This window comes from Lingula anatina, chromosome 1 (assembly GCF_051362555.1).
Source record: "Lingula anatina isolate TDL-2025a chromosome 1, LinAna3.0, whole genome shotgun sequence".
In the NCBI taxonomy this organism is placed as follows: domain Eukaryota; kingdom Metazoa; phylum Brachiopoda; class Lingulata; order Lingulida; family Lingulidae; genus Lingula; species Lingula anatina.
In genome coordinates, this window is record NC_141767.1 from 34877567 (window position 1) to 34896914 (window position 19348).

The 19348-nt window shown below is 36.5% G+C and overlaps 2 protein-coding genes across 4 annotated transcripts; one reads left to right on the forward strand and one right to left on the reverse strand.

Moving 5' to 3' along the window:
- Positions 1-229: 229 nt before the first annotated feature.
- LOC147764303 (uncharacterized) lies at positions 230-7611 on the forward strand. 3 transcript variants are annotated; one of them, XM_087006029.1, is made up of 6 exons: positions 230-253; positions 606-847; positions 5778-5939; positions 6118-6387; positions 6589-6753; positions 7119-7611. In XM_087006029.1, exons 2-4 carry the CDS (start codon positions 667-669, stop codon positions 6348-6350), a joined length of 576 nt encoding a protein of 191 aa, XP_086862155.1. In that variant the 5' UTR covers positions 230-253; positions 606-666; the 3' UTR covers positions 6351-6387; positions 6589-6753; positions 7119-7611. The 3 variants fall into 3 exon arrangements, with proteins under 3 accessions (XP_086862155.1, XP_086862158.1, XP_086862160.1); XM_087006034.1 differs by lacking the exon at positions 230-253 and adding an exon at positions 5495-5562 and having other exon boundaries at positions 702-847; XM_087006032.1 differs by lacking the exon at positions 230-253 and having other exon boundaries at positions 516-847.
- Positions 7612-8424: 813 nt separating this feature from the next.
- On the reverse strand, positions 8425-19136 carry LOC106172014 (ATP-dependent DNA helicase PIF1-like). Its single transcript, XM_087006037.1, has 5 exons — positions 18909-19136; positions 13641-13713; positions 12949-13402; positions 12169-12341; positions 8425-11885 (listed from the first exon to the last, which is right to left on the reverse strand). Exons 4-5 carry the CDS (start codon positions 12309-12311, stop codon positions 11666-11668), a joined length of 363 nt encoding a protein of 120 aa, XP_086862163.1. The 5' UTR covers positions 12312-12341; positions 12949-13402; positions 13641-13713; positions 18909-19136; the 3' UTR covers positions 8425-11665.
- Positions 19137-19348: the final 212 nt, after the last annotated feature.

Consider the following 19348-nt stretch of genomic DNA (forward strand, 5'->3'; position numbering starts at 1 on the left):
GTGTTTTTAGTGGTATATTTAACAATTTTAGGGTGTCATCTAGATGAAGAGGGGGTGCTAGTATGATGAAACAGGTATTTTAGCATCAAAATCATAAAAAAACATAAAAAAGTTGAATAAGTAACCGAATAAGGAACCGGGAATAAGTAACCAACTTCACATTTGAATAAGTAACCGAATAAGGAATAAGGAACCAGGAATCAACTTCACAGGGGTAAATTGCCCTATTCACTGGAACGATGGACAGCGTAAGGTATCAGGACATTTTAGAAGCTGCCCTTTTGCCATTCATCAGAGAGAGGTATATAAGGGCGAAATCGTGAATTAGGTAGCGCTATTTGACGACAGATGAATGCTGTTCACCTGTGCCATCTCACATCTGATCTCTCCATAACCAATGATCTTTTTACCGCTCATGTTTCGACAATATTTTAGCCCTGGCTTGCATTATTTTAGGCTCCCACTAAGACATCGATTTATGCGCTATTTGACGACAGCGGAATGCCGCTCACCTGTGCTATCTCACAACTGATCTCTCCATAACCAATGATTTTTGTATCGTTTATATTCCGACAATATTCAAGCCATGGCTTGCAATCTTTTAGGTCCCCACAAGGACATCGATTCATGCAGGACAACGGACCAATACATACCAGTTGAGCTACTATGCAATTTCTGAGGGAAAACGGTGTCAACTGGTTCCGGACTCCACCGAAGAATCCGGACCTCAACCCGATTGAACTCATGTGGGCAGAAATGAAATACTACATTCGGCACCGAGCGAAGCCCAAGACAAAAGATCAGCTGGCGGACGGAATTCAGGAATTTTGGTGCACTGTAGACCAAGGTAAGTGCATCAAATACATTGATCATATTCAGAAGGTAATGCCCGAAGTGATACGTTGTGAGGGTAGAGCTTCAGGCTATTAATGTTAGTAGATAAATTATAAGGTTTGAAAATAAGGCTTTTGTAAATATGTACATAACTATTTATGATTTCCGAATTTTTCAATATTTTGTACGTGATGGCAGGTATTGCAAGGGGATGGGATTGGATGTTCATATTTATAATTTTACATTGTAAATATTTTGTATGTTTTAAATAATTTTGCATATTTTGTAAATATGTTTTGAATGTTTTTGTGTTGTTTTTATTGTGTTTGATGTATGTATATTAGCCAGTTTTGCCCATTAGTTTTGCTGTAACGTAGGTATGGGTAATCTCACAATATCTTTTTAATGATAAAGATAATGTGACATTACCGAAACCCATTAACACTTAGTCATTCAATGCGGAGTGTCAGAAAGCTTGTAACACAACCATGAGGTGAGCGGCAAATTTCAAAAATTACTTAACCACCATTTGCAGTTGACTTTTTTAATTTTAACTCCATGAATCCTTTATTGGGATTAGAGCTTAAAGGGATAATAACTCTTCGTATGAGATCTATATTTCACAATAAAAACATTGTGAATAACTCATAGAAATATAATATATTCTGTTTTACCACAAAAACGGCAGTTATAGCTATTATTCTGATATCTGAGCTTGTCTTTAGACCACGTGACCTCCATTGATGGCTATACTTTGTTAAAATCTCTTAAGAGATTTTAACAAAAAACCAATCTTTTTAGAAAAAAACCAGGGACTAACTTTGAATGTAAAAATGGATTCATTAACCATTGGTTAGTATGGGAAAATTGTTGTTTACTCCAGGAAAATTCATTTTTTGGCCGAAACGAAGAGTTATTATCCCTTTAAATGTCGCTTGTGTTATTAATCAGGCAATGCAAAGGCTTTGCAACCTGAGGGGTCCCTCTGATCTGATCCCTCCGTTTCATTCCGCATTTTAATAGTTTATATATAGATATATAGGTACTCAGCAAGAGAGAGAGAGAGAGAGAGAGAGAGAGAGAGAGATCGTAAATTTTGTAAATGAAGCTCACATACAGATCAGTACATGTCCCACATATTTACAACGTTTAAATATGGTCACCTTGGCTAAGTATACTATGTGCACCATATTCAAACTCTTCATCAAAGGTTCATCTCAACACGATAATTGTGGGTCTTAATTTCTACTACTTTGCACATCATCGTACATCTAAGACAATTCAAATAAAAATTAACAATTAAAATTTAAAAAGATCTGTAAAGCTTGGAAATTATGTAGTTGTTCCTGTTTCATCACGTTTCTGATGTGATGAATACTGAGACCGTAGCAACCAAGTAGAAACATTGCATTAACCCTCATCCACAAGGAAATGGAACCCTACGTAAACCCTGAAACCGGGCCTCAGAGGCCCAGTGTACCATGAAAATCTGACTCCCATCAAAAAACATTCAAAAATCTAATTTAATTTGAGTAAATGACTATGATCTTGTAGTATGCATAATGGAGGACACATTGGCACTTTTTGTTAGTTTGCAGGTGAAGATTTTCATGAAAAAATAAAAAAAAATTAAAGATTTGTATTTTACCACCCAAGGACTCCCCTGTGAAAAAGCTATTTATTTGACATTTGATTACCATTTCAACATCTTTTCTTTGAGGATACTTTATGAGGAATATATTGAAAGTACTTGAAAGTTTAATGGTTAAAAAATTGGGAGAAAAAAAAAAAAATAATAATAAACACATTAAAAAAAAAGAAAAATTAAAGATTTATATTCGAACACCCAATGACCCCCCTATGAAAAAGCTATTTATTTGATATTTGATTAACATTCTGACATCTTTTCTTTGAGGATACTTTATGAGGAATATATTGAAAGTACTTGAAAGTTTGATGGTTAAAAAATTGGGTGAAAAAAATAATAAAAAACACATGAAAAATAAGAAAAATTAAAGATTTGTATTGTAACACCCAATGACTCCCCTATGAAAAGGCTATCTATTTGATATTTGATCATTCTGACATCTTTTCTTTAAGGATACTTAATGAAGAATATATTGGAAATATTTGAAAGTTTGAATGGTAAAATACTGGGTATGCTATATAAGAAGAATTCAGTAAAAAGGCGATGGGGCCAATTTCTTGAGTTAAAAATGTAGCATTTTGACATGGAAGTGCAAAACCTACAGGTAGTAAGATGAATACTTGTTTTAAAAATATTCACCAAAATTTTCACCACCAAACTTTCAAATAATAACAAAATGTACATCTCTGTGCAAACTATGTAGAAAACAATGGTATGGTGACTGAATATAAAATAGGTCCTTTTCTTCATGGGAATCCAAATTTCATGGGTATAAAAATGAAGATTTTCATGATTTATTTTTCATTCTTTCACTCACTATTTTATCATCAAACTTTTAAATATTTCCAATATATTTTTCATAAAGTATCCTAATAGAAAAGATGTCAGAATGATCATCAAATATCAAATAAATAGCTTTTTCATAGGGGAGTTATTGGGTGATAAAATGCACATTTTAAATTTTCTATTTTTCATGTTTTTTTTAGTTTTTTCACCCAATAGTTTACCATCAAACTTTCAAATATTTCCAATATAATCTTCATAAAGTAAATTTAAAGGAAAGATGTAGAAATGATCATCCAATATCAAATAAATAGCTTTTTCAAAGGGGAGACAATGGGCGGTTAAGTGCACATTTTTAATTTTCATATTTTTTTCATGGGCGGTTAAGTGCACATTTTTAATTTTCATATTTTTTTCATGAAAATATTCACCTGCAAACTTTAAAAAAAGTGCCAAAGTATCCTCCATTTTACATACTACAATATCACAGTCATATACTCAAATAAAATAAGATTTATGAACATTTGTGGTGGGGGAGTCAAATTTTCATGGGGAGTCAGATTTTCATCATGAAAATCTGACTGGGGGAGTCAGATTTTCATGTTACACCAGTCCCTTGCTCCCTTTACCTCCACCTGGGTGCATGAGTATACACTGTGTATGGAAAATGCAGAAAAACATTTTTTTTCTCAAAATGGAAAGTTTCGCAAAGGTAGCGCAGTCTATCAGGTATGTAATAATGATAGATTTAAACTGATATCTGCATATCAGGTGACCGATTACTCATAAATAATAATTTCTCCAGGTCTTGAATCTTTCACAGGCAGATTTCATTGACCATACTGATAGTCATAGCACACATGATATTGCTTGTGTAAAACATTTTATAGCAAAGCTATTTGAGGTAACATGGACTTATTTATCCCATGTGGAAGTAAAATTATCAAGCGACCGGGCCTCAGAGGCCCGGTTTCCAGGAAATGGGACTAACTTTTGGAAAAGTTAATTTCTACATATGTTGTAAATCATTTCAAAACTAATTATTTATCCACTGATGGGGTATAAGTTGCTTGAGGATTACATGAAAGGAACAGGCTCAAAACCTCATGCAAACGAAGAGAGAGCAAAAGATACATGGGTCCGGGCCTGCGAGGCCCCTGAAAGGTGATTGAGGGTTAAACAGGGGGCACATTCGTTCCAAAAGAAAGATTTAAATCTGTGTGTTAAATGTGGTGGTGTTTTGACAACCTTTAAGGATGTTTTAAGTACCAGTATAGCTAATGGCCGCGCAAAAATTCAGTTAATCAGATTTATGTATTGTATCAATTTTGCTGTCTACAACATGAGGATGTGTAAGCAGCTGAAAAATCAATGGATCTGCTCTTAAAGACACCTTGTCAAATTTATTAAATTGCATGATAGCCCCTTTCTATTCGAGGCGAAAACATCTACGAAAACAGATAACTCCGAAGTAAATCAGTGTTATGAAATCACTATTAACAGTAAGAAATTCATTTTAGAAACCACTAAAAATAATCACCCCATCAAATTCATTAAGCCCAATCCCCGATTATAAGAAGGGAACAAGCATCAATCCAAGTGAACACGGTTGGGATGTTGGCATTCAGCCTAAAGCAAGGTGCAATACCGCGATGTAAAAATGTGTCCATTAAGTCGGATTATAGCCCATACCAATTTACACCCTGCCGCGCTTGGCGAGGATGAACTCCAGTCTCAAAGGGTCGCCTGTTCAATAATCTACATATGCGCTCCTCCCCCTGTGTGCTTAGGCCCTGTATGAGTCCAGGCCCCCGTTTCACAAAGAATCTTAAATCCGTAGTTGACTAGCTAGGGCTGGGTGACCTAGCTAGGTCGACTACGCTGCAGTCGACTAGGAGTGTTTCACAAAGAATCTAACGTCTTAGCTTGATGAACTTACCAAGGCGACTTGGTTCACGCACGCTCGTCGCTCTTGTGGTATTATGTATTTCTTAAGGAAACCAACAGAAAACCAAATTTCTCCAAAACAGAAGAGATTATAATAGTTGAAGAGTATAACAAGCGCAAAGCTGTATTAGAGGGCAAATTTTCCAAAAAATTACTTTGGCAGAGAAGAAAAAGAAATGGGAGGAGATAGCCACAGTAGTAAACAGGTACAGACACCTCTTTATAAGTTATCCTGGCCTGAATTTCAATGATTTATAAATTTCAATGACTTATAAATTACAGCCAAAATCCATTTGTCATCCGCGACGGACTGGAGATAAGAAAGAAACTGAAGAACATTATGCAGAGTGGTAAGAAATTATGTGCAGCAGCTGCATGGGTCATTTTCTATGCAATTAAGTTGTGCAGTACTTATTTTCATTATTAAATTTATATGTTTACTAATTATGTTCCTTTAATGTTAATTTAGAATATTTCTCATAAATATCAATATACTAGTAGTTGTATTTGTTATTTGAGGAAGTTAACTAAGGAAACAATTTTAATAACTTATCCTTGCTTGTAGCCAAAAGAAAGAGAGATGACAGCAGGAGGACTGGTGGAGGCCCTGCTGTGACCATGTCCACAGCTGAGGACATGATCATGGAGGGCCTCCATGGTAGGCCCTCCGTGGCTGGTTTGGAATCAGGGATTGAGATGGGTTTTGAAGGGGAAACCAACCCAATAGGTAAGTACATTGGTTAATTCACAATAAAAAAACCCAATAAAATGTTCAAAGCAAACTCCAGTAACATTTTCCATTTTTGCTTTTGTTATATTATTTAATTATTAACTCTTATGTACTTATTAAGATTAAAGATAACCTCCATATTTAAATTTTAATATTGTAATTATGTTAATTCCAGACTATGCTACTGGACCCACCAGTGGTTGCACATGTAAGTACAACTTTGATGTACCCTTGGGCCTGGCTAAAGAAAATGGAGCTCAAAGCCTCACGGGGATGGGCGGCGCGGTTCATGGAGAGACTGGGACTCTCTTTGCGAGCACAGACCTCCGAAAATCAATCGCTTCCAAACGATTTAAAGGAAAGGTTAGAGGTGTTTTACACCCACTTAAAGGAAAAAAGAGAAGATGAGGAATACGAAGATGACTTCATAGTTATTATGAATGAGGTAATTAGTTGTTGGATTTTATTTGTTTAAATCTTTAGTTGAATTAACCTATGTCGCAGATAATTTTGATTGAATACTTAAGTGGTTTGATAAACTAGGCAACCTAATAATGATTGCATCTACATAAATGTGTCTCACTTAGGAAGAGACTTGAGTTGTTTACTGCATTTTAATCTACGATCTCTGTAACATTTTTATTAGGTACGGATGACATTTGATGTACTGTAGTACCCCCTAAGACTCTCGACACAAAAGGAGAGAAAGATGTCAAAATCACCACCACAGGCAGGGAAAAAAGACACTTTCTCATGGTGCAGTCCGTGGCGGCAAGTGGAACAAAACTACCAACAATGGTGATATTTAAAGGTAAAAACTTATCCATAGAAACAAACATGACCGTAATTGTACTGATTTACACGATTCCTAATACCAAACAGGTTTCAAGAAAGGGGCGTATACAGTCGATCACATATTGGTACTTAAAACACTGATCGATAAATATTTGAATAAACTAGATACTACACTACATATATGCTTTGTAGGTTTCTCAAGTGCCTAATTACAGTATAGAGAAATGCCCTTCTATATAAATTGCAACTGGCAATGATAGGTAATACCTTTTTGAATATGATAAATAGCATGTATAACTCAGTCTAATTTCCTGTGAAAACATCAGGGGACTAACTTATGTTATCAATACCAGCTGCGTTCAGAGCCCCTTACTTTTGTAGTGTTTTCTGTCACTGCTGAGAGGATCCTGGGATTCTTGTTGCGCATACGGGACATACCAAAGAAAAGTGCTGTCCCTACCAAACAGACGGAACAGGCAATACTCTCAGTAAGTACCAGAAGTGTATTTGTATTTTACTGCTGTCAGAATAGAGTTAAACACTTTATTGGGGATGAGGTACACAGGACCTCCAAGCATAAAGCTGTTGCAAGCCATTAGGTAATTTCTCCTTTGTTCGACGCCATACTGAAAAATTTGGCGGGCGGGGGTCAAGTTTTTGAAACCTCACTGTAAGTTCTAAACTCTCGAACGTATGGTTACGGCATAGGGAACGTGGAGTATTCCTTTTTGGTTTGTTTACTTGTAAAACAGCACTTCTTGGGAAATTGACTTTCCTAAGGGGGATGTTGTTCTCGTACATCTGTTTAGGGCACGTGCAACAGCAATACTGTACTAACTTATTTCCATACCTCCTGGTATTGGTAATACTACTTCACACCACCAATCTCGTCTTTCTACACCGCCGCTATCACTTCATCTGATGAATCACATGATTCTGAAGCACAAGGTGAAAGGTTTCTTAAACAGCACTCTTTTCACACTTGTCTAAGGGTAAAAAAACATCACCCACCCTTCCAGATGATGTGGACTTTTCACATCCACCTCACATAGCACATGGTCAAGCACCGAAAATCACACCACCAGGAAAATTTAATAAAGCAATGGAAACCCGGAAAGTTAAAGCAAATTAAGAAAGAGTTTTTTAAAATCTGCCTCCAGCTGTTTCCAGCCCATTTAAAACTGCCAGTAAACTTTTCCCCACTATGATATTCCCCATCCTTAGTTAGGGTTGCGAAATATGGGTCCCTATAGTCCCAAGCCTAGTATGTCAAATAACCTTCTAGAAGTCCGTGACAGACCACCTGCTGTCTATATCAAAGTCTATAAAACAATCCTCAGGGTCCACAGAAGTGCATTTAACCTAGCAATTAGAGGCAAACTTGGGAGCTACCCAGTGTTGCCTAATAATAATAATATGCTTGGGCTGGAGACAAAATACTGGTTCTAGTAAATAGACTGAACTTCCTAGGAAAAGAATCCCTGGCCACCTTAGCCCTTGAACCTGACAGGTTTGATGATAAAAGTGGTGCCTCGTCCATTTGTATTAAATATTTCAGCTCATTTGTGAAGTTCAATCAGTGTTAGGATAAGCCATGAAGAAAAAGAAACTTAAATAATGTCTTAACAAAAATATCTGGGTTTCCCTTGAAAGAATGTGCGACCATCAAAGGGGGGAGGCAATAACGAAAAGCAGCAAGCTGAGATCGTATATGAAATTTAAGAAAGATTTTACGACTGAAAACTAGGTGATGACCCTTGATAAACTGCGGAGGTCCACATTGTCTAAGCTAAGAATTGGCGCTCATTTGCTATATAAACCTATAACCCTACCCGGATTAAGAATATGTTTATCAATAAAGAATCTCAATCTGTCTGTATCTGCAGTACAGCAAGCCCTGAATACCATTACCATTAACCAGGGTCCACAATCCAAAAAAAGTTATGTTGAGTCTCGCTCAGAAGCTGGGTAGTCTGTACTTCTGTACAAAATGCACACAAAACAGCCTTTCGCGATCCACACAAAATTGGCCAAGACTTCTATAAACGTACTGAATCAACTTGTTTGTAACATACAGTATATAGGGTTTCCCCTGACACAGAAAACCCGCGTATATGATGCATGCTAGAGATCAAAAGACGCAATAAATATCATTGCTGCGTTAATGTTGACGCAACTTGATTTTTATAACTTTGCAGAAAATATGAAAGAGTCAGATAGAAGATGGAGCCGAAAAACAGACGGACACGTGAAACATCTTAGAACAGTGTATGTCATGGCAAAACGAAACTGTCCATCTGACATATTTAATGATTTATTGGAACTTCAAGTTCTTAACAGTGTTGAAAACTATAGTGATCATTATCGAAAACAAAGCATTGTCGATGAGATGGAAGAGTGCATTTTTTAAGTTCTGGAAAACAACCAGATAAATGCAATCAAGCAGAGTCCTTATATCAGCATTATGTTGGATGAAACCTTTGATGTTAATATTGAGAAAAAACTAACCATATATATCAAGTATGTTAACATGAACACAGGTGAAACGTTTGTTTTGCAGGCAATGAACATGTCACAGACTGTACTGCCATTGCTTTGTTTTCTAAAATCGAAGTCGATCATTGATGAGGAAAGTGACATTTCTAAAATCATGGGGCTGCATGGGCACTGATGGTGCATCTGTTATGACCAGGCGTTGGAATGGACTTGGTGCAAAAATGAAAAAAAGAAATCCACATTTAACTCAAGTACACTGTGTACCACACAGGCTTAACTTGGCTGCTTCTCAGGCGGCAAAAGATAATGACTATTTGAGGGATTTTCATAGAAACAAACATATATTCGTTGTATAGATATTACAAGGACTCATCTGTTAAATATGACAAATTATGTGAACTGCAAGACCTTCTTCATGGTCAGCGAAGGCAAGTGCATGAGGTGGCTATCAATTGAAGCTGCAGTCAAAATGATCTTCCAATCTTATGATGCAATTATCATGTCACTAGAAAATGCAGATGCTAAAACTGACCCAAAAGCTCTAGGTTTGCATAAATTCATGGGAACAAGCTTGTTTTTATTGGTAACAGCTTTGCTTGTTGACATTTTGAGTGTAGTCTCATGTACTTTTCAGAAAACCTCATTTTGTCAAATATCCATAATTCAGTTGACTCAACTTTGGCTATACTTAATTTGGCTATACTTTGGAAAGTTTCAGACAAGGATCTCACAAAGTTAACACTATCCTACAAACTCTTGGTGACCCTCCACCTGGAGAAAAAGCAATGTATACTGGAGTTGAATTGACTGACAATCAATCTGTACGGCAAAGGTTTGTGGCAGTAAGAAATAATTATTTAGACTCTTTGAAAAATAATATCACAAAGGTTTCCTGAAAATGATCTAAATATACTAGAGTGCTTTGACATTGTGCTAAACCCAAACAAATACCTTGATGTTGTCAATATTGCAGAATATGGAAATAAGCAACTTGAGAAGCTTATAGAATTCTATAGTAACATTGTTGATGCAGAAAATCTCAGAAGTCAATTTCTTGTGTTCAAACATTATGCGAAATCATTTAAAAAGGCCTTAAAATTTGAGAACTTTTGTAAGAATCTGATTAGAGAGAACAAGGACAAATCCTGACTTTGTCAAGTTAGCTTTGATTGCAAGTGTTATTCCAGTCTCCTCTGATCGAGGCTTCAGCATTCAAAATACTATAAAAAATCCTGTTAGAAACTTTGTCAAATGAGAAATTAAACAGACCGTCTTTCATAAGACTTCAGGGTCCTCCTGTAGCAGACTTCAATTTTGGAAAAGCAGTGTTACTATTTCAGGAAAAGGGAAGAATAAATAAGCACCTTAAATTGTACAAGCTGTGTAGTGATCTAGCATATAAATGAATAAAAATCTGTTTACTGACTTGACTCTTTTTTTTTTTTCATTTGATTCCCATTAAAAAGCTTTGGGAGTCATCATGACTCTCAAAATAAAAAGCCTAGGGGAAACCCCGAGTATATTGTGTACTTAATGTTATTAGTATTAAATAGCTAGGTTACATTAAAGATAAAACTGAATATTGGTAGAGTACGTACTCCTATACTGTGAAGAAGATAATGTTTACTGGCAATGAGTCTGCACTTGAGATAATCACTTTATGTTTTAAAAAACAATTATGGTGTGACTTTGCATTTATAAATTAGCACTTAATTCCTGCCCTGTCTATCTCAATCTGACAGTCAACTTCTGACCCAGATGCATCAGCATTATTTGTGATGACTCTCATAATATCAAGACTGATTTACTTAATTATAATTTCACAGGGCAGCTAAGTATTCATAACGCAGTTTAGTTGGAAATGTTCATGCAGGTACCTACATCAAGCTAATCTATGTGTCTAACTTAACAAAATATAAGGTACACTAATGATCAGATTGCCAGTTCATAACCATACATATATAAACGTATATGTGGGTTAAGTACTTTGCTGCCAGTTATCAAATGTGACAATGTTATTTTCAACTATACCCTTTGTATATAATGATCAAAAATAAAAGAAAAGGTGCCATATTATTCACCATACTTGTTATCGGTATTTGATGAGAGCTATCAAAATTAACGTACTACATGCAGTACACTACATAATGTGAAGTAGACATATGTAATTGTGGACACCCAATTATTGTCAACATTTAACTAAAATTTTTAAATTTTTTCTGAGTTCTAAGTTTATATTTTTGATTCTCTCTTGTAATGATGTAACTGATGTTTTTATTACCTAATTTTTAGCTGTTGTACTAGCTATGCGTACATCGGCATAAAATATGATGATACTGTTTGTATGTAAAATATTATAATATTTCATATTATATTATATGTACATCATCAGCAGTTTAAATTGGTATCTTACAATGTATAAAACTACCTCCTTACACTGAATTCTGGGGGTTGAAATTCATAAACTGCAAATGTTCAGGATGCTGCACCCGTCCTATTGTCACACTGACCTGTCCATTAAAGACACACTTGGTATCAACAACTGCACTCTTCAAAGTCATCCGTTGACTTTTATGAATTGAAACAGCAAAGGGAAGACACAGAGGTATCTGGCATCTTGTAGCAGTGTTTTTCTTCATCTGCTTACTGTGTCTTTATATAGAATAAATAAAAATTATCCCAGATGTCAGCAGCATACTTAAATCAAAATGACTGGAAATGTAGCAATACTTTTATCTGAGCTGAACACATGATACATGTAATACATGCATTTTCATGAAAATGTTAACCACTTCACACAGAAGTCAAGCTGGAGTTACATTTGATGACTGATAATATTTCAGCAATTTAAATATGTAAACAGAAAATTGCAATAATGAAATTAAACATTCTTATGGGTAAATACCATATGTGATTTAACAATATGCTTGTATACCTTGTGAATGTGTATGGAGACACTGTGATGGTCTTGGCTATATCAGGAAAATCTGCATTTACTTCTGGTTTCTTTTCATCTATTTCCACAACCTGTCCCTTCATTCCATTCACCAGTACCCTTGAGAGGCTTTGCACCAGCATAACTGGAATTCCTGGTTTTAGCCTCAAAAGCTGAAAGAGAATGCTGTATGAAATTAAAAGCAAGGTAAATTCAACACTGACTTTTTTCTACTGTTTAATGCTACAGTACTTTTTTATATATTGGAAGATACCAATTTCCTACAATAAATGCACCAGGGGTATATGCACTAAAATGGAAATAAATGCTAGCCCCAAAATCAAAACAAACATAGCAGGGTGAATTATAAGGGGTGCAGAAGCTGTACTACTTTGGCGTCTGCGAATACTGCTGTCAACTTTCGAACAGAAAACTAAGATGGAGCCAGGGACTACTCTGGGCAATAATAAATTATAATGAACTAATATTTCTCTGTCACACGAGTCAATCATATTATATTATATTATATTATATTATATTATATTATATTATATTATATTATATTATATTCAAAGAGCTGTGGAGTTTCTTCCAAATGATAAAAAATAGATAAAAAAATATGATAATATTTTATTGGTGTGTTGATTCAGGAGAAATTTTCATTTCATTTTTATGTATTATTTCTTTTTTTTTTATAGGTGCATGTTGGGAAGGGGTACGTACTCTTACATTTTGAATATTGATATCTACATTCTAGACAACTTAAGAAAAAAAAACTACCTTTTAATTCATTCCCCAAAGGAATTCAGTGCTGGTTGTCCTTGGGAGTTGCTGTATGCCAAAGACATGGTAATCCTTGCAAACTTTGTTGAAAAACTGTTGGAGAAGGTCAACAAAGACGGATGGAGAAGTTGTGGCTGTGAGTCAACAGGTACAAGACTAAAGTACTGGTGTCAGCACACAACTTGGATACACTCAAGACAATTGGCAAGTACCCATGCACAGTTTGTTTTGGTGGTCCTGGAAGCAATGCCATTTTCTGTGCTTTCTGCTCCCTCTGGGTACATAATACATAAATTATGTGGTGTAGATGGGGTCAGTAACTTTTTCCTTTTCAAGCTGACACAGGGGATTTCTTCTGCTGCTTTTTCACCAGGTATCATATTAGTATTTTCAACCATTCTGGTTTCTTTTGAGACCATGATTTTATTTAAATTTTTTCTGTATTGTATTGCTGAAAAAAATATGAAACTTTACAAAAGATTGCATAAGTGATGTACTAGTAGTGCTATATGTACATTTCATCAGTAATGAATTGCTGAAAAAAGTATGAAACTATATAAAGGTTTGCATGAGTGATGCACTGAAATAGTTTAGATTCCTCTTGTGAAACAGAAGTACATTACTTTTTTATTGCAAATTTTCAGAGTAGCCAGTTAAAGATGAAGCAAGTAGCTTGCATTTACTAGTACCTGTTGGGTTCCTGTTGTCACTGCAACTAGCCCTCTGCAAGGAAAACCAACCTTCCTAAGACATTCAGAAAGCCTGAAATTTAAGCCAAACGATCAATAAGTGACTTTTTAACCTGTGCAACAAAGAAGTTCCAAAAATGACTGATAGACTTATTTTATTTTAGACCTTGAATTTTAGTTATTTTAAATTTGTTAACAAACATCTTTGAACATTAGAAAAGATACAACATCAGCACAGCCATAAAACCACACCAGACACTTAAAAACATCCTAATACATCCGAAGGATAAAAGAGAAAAAGAAGAGTACAGTGGTGTTGTGTGTCAAATCCCTTGTGATTCTTACTCCAGCCCACCACATACCCAGTACATGGGAAAAACATCTAGAAACTTAGGCTACTGTCTAAAGGAACATAGGAAAGATAGGGAGACTGTAACATCAAAAAGAACAGCTAGGAGACAGGTTTCAATATCAGAATGAAATAAATTAGCCATAATTAATGGACCATGCGTCTCAATCACAATAATCATAAATTGGAAGGTGGCGAAGATTGTGTGCAGTGAAAATGACAATCTTAATTAAACGCAGAATTTTGGAATCCAACTGTACCAGGAAATCTACAATGACAATGAACTGTTATTGGGGGGGGGGGGGGGGGGGGGGGGAGCACAGACTTAATTACTAGTCTAGTCTATAACATGATTCTGACCACAACTCCACTTAGTGGTCAAACAATAGCACTGAGGAAGACTGCAGCAAAGAGCAGTTGAAAATTGCTGCACATACAGGTAATTTAACATCTTTTGCCTCGTTCTCTTTTGGATGAAAAGAATGAATCTTTAAGACTACATTTTTAAACATTCTTATTTGTATTCATTAGTAATTTTATTAAACTAATATTTACTACACCATATTGATGATGAGGAAGAATAAGACTGATTTTGTGAGGCACTACGTAGCTATATTTAAGAATAGAAATGCAACTGATGGATCATTAATTTTTTTTTTGTTAATTTGGTAACTTGATGAAATAATATTATACTAAGATAATTGCCGAGTGTATATTTAGTGTCTCGTGTGAATAAAAGAATAAATTTGTTATAAATAAAATGTGATCAGATGTTAAATTATTTTTATGTCTGTATGCAAGTCCAGTGAGGTTTGGCAACAAGTTGTCTTTGTACTAGAAAAAATAAGTTACAATGAATTTTGCAGAATATGCCAGGTGTGGCTTTTACACCAGACGAGTGGATAGTTGTTATACCATTTCTGGAGTTAAATTATTCAGTTTCTTTATTTTTTTCTCTCTTTTCTTTATCAGGTACATAAAGAATCTTTGGCATCCACCAAGCCAGTTGCTACGAGTTCCCCAAGAAAGAAGAATATGGGAAGATGAGATAATTCAATGTGGCATGGCTGCAACAGTTCAACTGGCTTGCATATTCTCCAAAAGAAGATGGAGCATAATAGCATTGTTCTCCTTGCATTTTGTTTGGGGCCCAGCTTGAAAAGAACAGCCACAAGCTGGACAGGCTAATGACAAGTGCTCTCACCACATGGACTTCTGCACTTAGGAAGTTGAAAGAACATGACACAATATGAGGCTCACAAATCTGCCATGGCAACATGTGGAGTTAAAAAACTCAATGGAAAGTAAGTCTGTGCCAGTCATCAAGCAACTGGACCATGCATTGGCAAAGAGAGATGCAGAAAACAGGGCAAACCTTGTATCTATTGTTAAGACAGTTTGGCTGTGTGCACTGTACGTGGTAGACAGAATTTGGCACTGAGAGGGCATCGAGATGACAGTTCTTTCTTTGATGATAACAGCAACACAGGGAACTTACAAAAGTTGATGGAGTCTAGAGTGGATGCCGGTAATATTATTCTGGGGGCACATTGCCAGGATGCACTAAAGAATGCTACGTATAGGAGTAAAGCTGTTCAAAACGAATTCATAGACTGCTGCAGGGAAATTGTCACTGTCAAGATTGCAGATAAAATGAAAAAGGCTGTTTTTTTTTCACCAACGTGACAGATGAAGCAACAGACTGCAGTAACAAAGAGCAGTTACCACTTGTCCTGCGGCACTAAGAGGAGTCTACTGTGAAGGTGCGTGAAGACTTCATAGGCTACCAGGAGTATGCAGGGGAGAGAGGAAGAGGTGCATCAAGCATATGCTAATGCCAAAGTTGTAGGCACTACACTGAAAACACTATGGGAGAATGTGGACAAACTGAGCTCAGAGCTGCAGAGTAAACATGGTGCTAGCCAAGCCAAGGGCCAGTGGAATGCAACGACATAGAGAGAATACTCAAGCGACCAAGACAGAGAGGAATACTACATGAGAAACCTTATTATTCTATTTCTGGACAATCACATACTTGGTGAACTCATCATCCGCTTTGAAGACAACCAGGTAGCATCTGTGGCAGGCAATTTGTACAGGCAATCCTACCAGAAGCAATAGGTCAGCCAAGTTGGGAAGCAGACATTCTCAAAACGTTGGAGTGCTACTTCGATGATTTGCCTTACCCTGATTCTCTGGGCCAGCCAAGATGAAATTGTGGGGACATACTGGAAGTTGCCCCCTTCTCCTGCACTAGCCAGTATTAGTCAAACCTTTCAGTTGGTGGACTCTGACATATACCCAAATTTCACCACTTTGCATAACATTGCAAGTGCTTTACCATCAGTGAGTGTGTGCAATTAGTATCTGTCCTTCAAAGGATCAAGTCATATCTGTGCTCCAGCATGGCCCAGGATTGACTCAATGGACTGGCCCTACTGCATGTTCACTACACCATGGGATGACATCAATTTCCATACGTACTGACTTGTTTGCAAGAAGACAACCCAGATGCATATGAGACTTAATTGTTAATATCTTTCAGGAATGACTGTTCTATCTGAATGTTGAGGCTGTAGTTTGTACTTTGTGTTCTGAATTACACAGGGACTTTTCATTTGGCTTAACTATGTAGTATGTGATGAAAATTTTGTGTACTGAACCATGAATTACTTTAAAAAACTTACATTTTAACAGCAATACCAGTACATAAAGTAAGATGTTGTCGCTGTACTTTTGAAGACACATACTAGCCACGTATGTACACTGAATCATGATGTATATGAGACATATATATGACCTTTGATTTCAAAGAAGGAAATTTTACTTTCTTTTCAATAAATTTGCATTTTAGTAAGTCCACGCATTTCCAGCTACCCGATGTTGACCACTGCCTCCACATTGGCCCTTAAATACTGGCACAGACTTCAACATAAGAAGTACCATAATACCACCTCCTTTGTAACAAATGCACTTTACAGAAATGAAAAATTAAACAGACTAAACACCCCAACCTGGTCAACCAGCATCAAAAATACACTGGCCCTTATTGGGCGCCCCCACATCTGGGAGGACCCTCTCAAAATATCTAAGACCTCACTCACTTCCACAATAAAACCTCTCATCCAAAGCTCCTATAGCTCAGCCTTTGAAGTCCACTTAGCATCCCTGAACACGGAGGGTAAAAAACTATGCACCTACAGCACCTTCAGGAAAGATTTTAAAAGAGAAATATGCATACAATTAATCCATAAACCCAAAGCTACATTCCTATACAAATTCAGAATAAGTGCACACAATCTGGCAATAGAAAAGTGGAGACATATGAACCCTCAAATACCCGTAGATAAAAAGTTATGCACGGTGTGCAACACGTGCTTAGTTGAATTCCATTTTCTGACAATATGCCCCTTATGCTTCACTGAAAGCCTTATATTTTATCCAGGTCAGAGATATACTGGGCAATGCAGCCCCAGAGTCCATTAGAGAATTATTTCTTACCATTCTGCAATGTAATTGTTTTTGATATCACAAAATGCATAGCCGACTTTGTTGATGAATGTTTTAAAGCTGTGGATATGAAAATTGCATCCATATGCTGAATAAAACTTAGATAAACTGACGATACAGTTCTCATATCCCCCTAAGCAGTAGTAAAACTAAAGGGGGGGGGGGGGTAAACATAGAATTTGGAAAACTGTCAGAAAACATCTCTGGATCTTCTCCTAAAGAACAACCATTTAATAAAAAGCTTTAGTATGATCATAAACTGATTTTAGTTCCTGCCACCCTAGAGATTTAACCCTTTCTACTTACATGTGGTGCTGGAATCCCAAAATCAAATATGAGATCTCCAAACACTCTATCACAGACCACAGTACAAGATACCAGAACTGAAATAATCCACTTAATAGAAACCACCCAGCAAAAATACCCAGACAGTCTTCTGTACTTCTCTGGAATAACCAAATGCTATGGAAATGCGGAGTTCAACAAAAAAGCAGAACAGTACAATGACAATATGAAAAAAGACTGCACAAAATATGAAAAAGTGCATTTCATCCCTGTAAACAGAGTAATCACCAACCAGCGCTACTACAACATGGATGGCATTCATCTGTCACGAGCAGGCATGGGCATGCTAGCCAGATGTCTCAAAGCAGGCTGGAATAATACCCGACTCCCAAATCCTGAAAAAGAAATGAATGGATGGCAATACAGGCAACACAACATTACTGAACAATGGCTACAAGGATGCAGCTCCACACCAAGAGAACATTATGGCTAACCCAGATCTTCAGTGACAGCAACAGGGCCTAATACCTCAGAGATCCCCCAAAACATAGAGATAATGCATACCAACCCAATTACGGATACCTACAACTACATGTACCTGAAATTAGACAATGTTGTCATCTCCAGTTCTATAGGGAAAGATCTCCAAGCAGAAAAACTCTTCCCAAAGACAAACAGCCACTGCTATATACTAGATGGAAAGAAAATCTCAGATGCCAAAAAACTAATGACAGAAAAACATTTTGGACAGCCCAGAACTGTCACAGTCATCACAGGCTCTAATAACATCAGCTCAGGCACGGGCAACGGAACTAAGAGAACTAGTCAACTACATAAGATAACAATACCCAGAAACAAAAATAGTTGTCAAACTTAGTAGCAAACAGAAAAGTAGGGTTTTGATTGTAAAGTAACAGAGGCTAATAAGAAAGGCCAAAGAGAGTTGACGGGGCCGGCGGACAAGACCAGTTGAGACTATAAAACCATGTGCACCGCCAGCGCCACGTTGGTGAAAAAGTGAAAAAGATACGGAAAGATAAAGGATGAATAATAAGAGAAAAACAACGTAAACCACAAAAAATAAGAGAAACCCCCAAAACCTATTCAAGAACATTCCAGCCTACCTGAAATAACAAAATATGCCTCAATCCGAACGTCTTCCTGACGGCGTGATACACGAACCTCGTGTACATGCGAAAGAGACTTCGAACGCACCAAAGACGAACGTGCACGAATGGACACGAACACGAACGCAATCAATAGACCATCACTAAAGCACGTCGCTTGTCACATAGTCTAATGTGAAAATGCCACATTAGATTTATTTAGATAAGATGTTCCTAAAAATGACTTGTCTGGCCGTGCCTAAGATTTTGGATAACTGATTTTGGATTGTGTTAGATGAGAATTTGTCCGTCTGCTATGTATCAGCTCGGGGCAAATTTAATTTACGAAATTTTTTATATAAAGGTTGATTGGAAAGCTTAGAAATGGGATATATATAAATTCTTAAAAACCTTTAAATATTATTACTATATAAAAATAATAAAAGCAAGAAATGATA

Bases quoted from the DNA above. Each gene is read 5' to 3' on its own strand.
- LOC147764303 (XM_087006029.1), top strand. From the start codon at position 667: ATGCAATTTCTGAGGGAAAACGGTGTCAACTGGTTCCGGACTCCACCG. The intron at 848-5,777 runs GTAAGTGCATCA...CCTTGCTTGTAG, and splicing joins TTGGTGCACTGTAGACCAAG to CCAAAAGAAAGAGAGATGAC. The intron at 5,940-6,117 runs GTAAGTACATTG...TGTTAATTCCAG, and splicing joins AGGGGAAACCAACCCAATAG to ACTATGCTACTGGACCCACC.
- LOC106172014 (XM_087006037.1), bottom strand. From the start codon at position 12,311: ATGCTGGTGCAAAGCCTCTCAAGGGTACTGGTGAATGGAATGAAGGGA. The intron at 11,886-12,168 runs GTATACAAGCAT...TTCTATATAAAG, and splicing joins TCTCCATACACATTCACAAG to ACACAGTAAGCAGATGAAGA.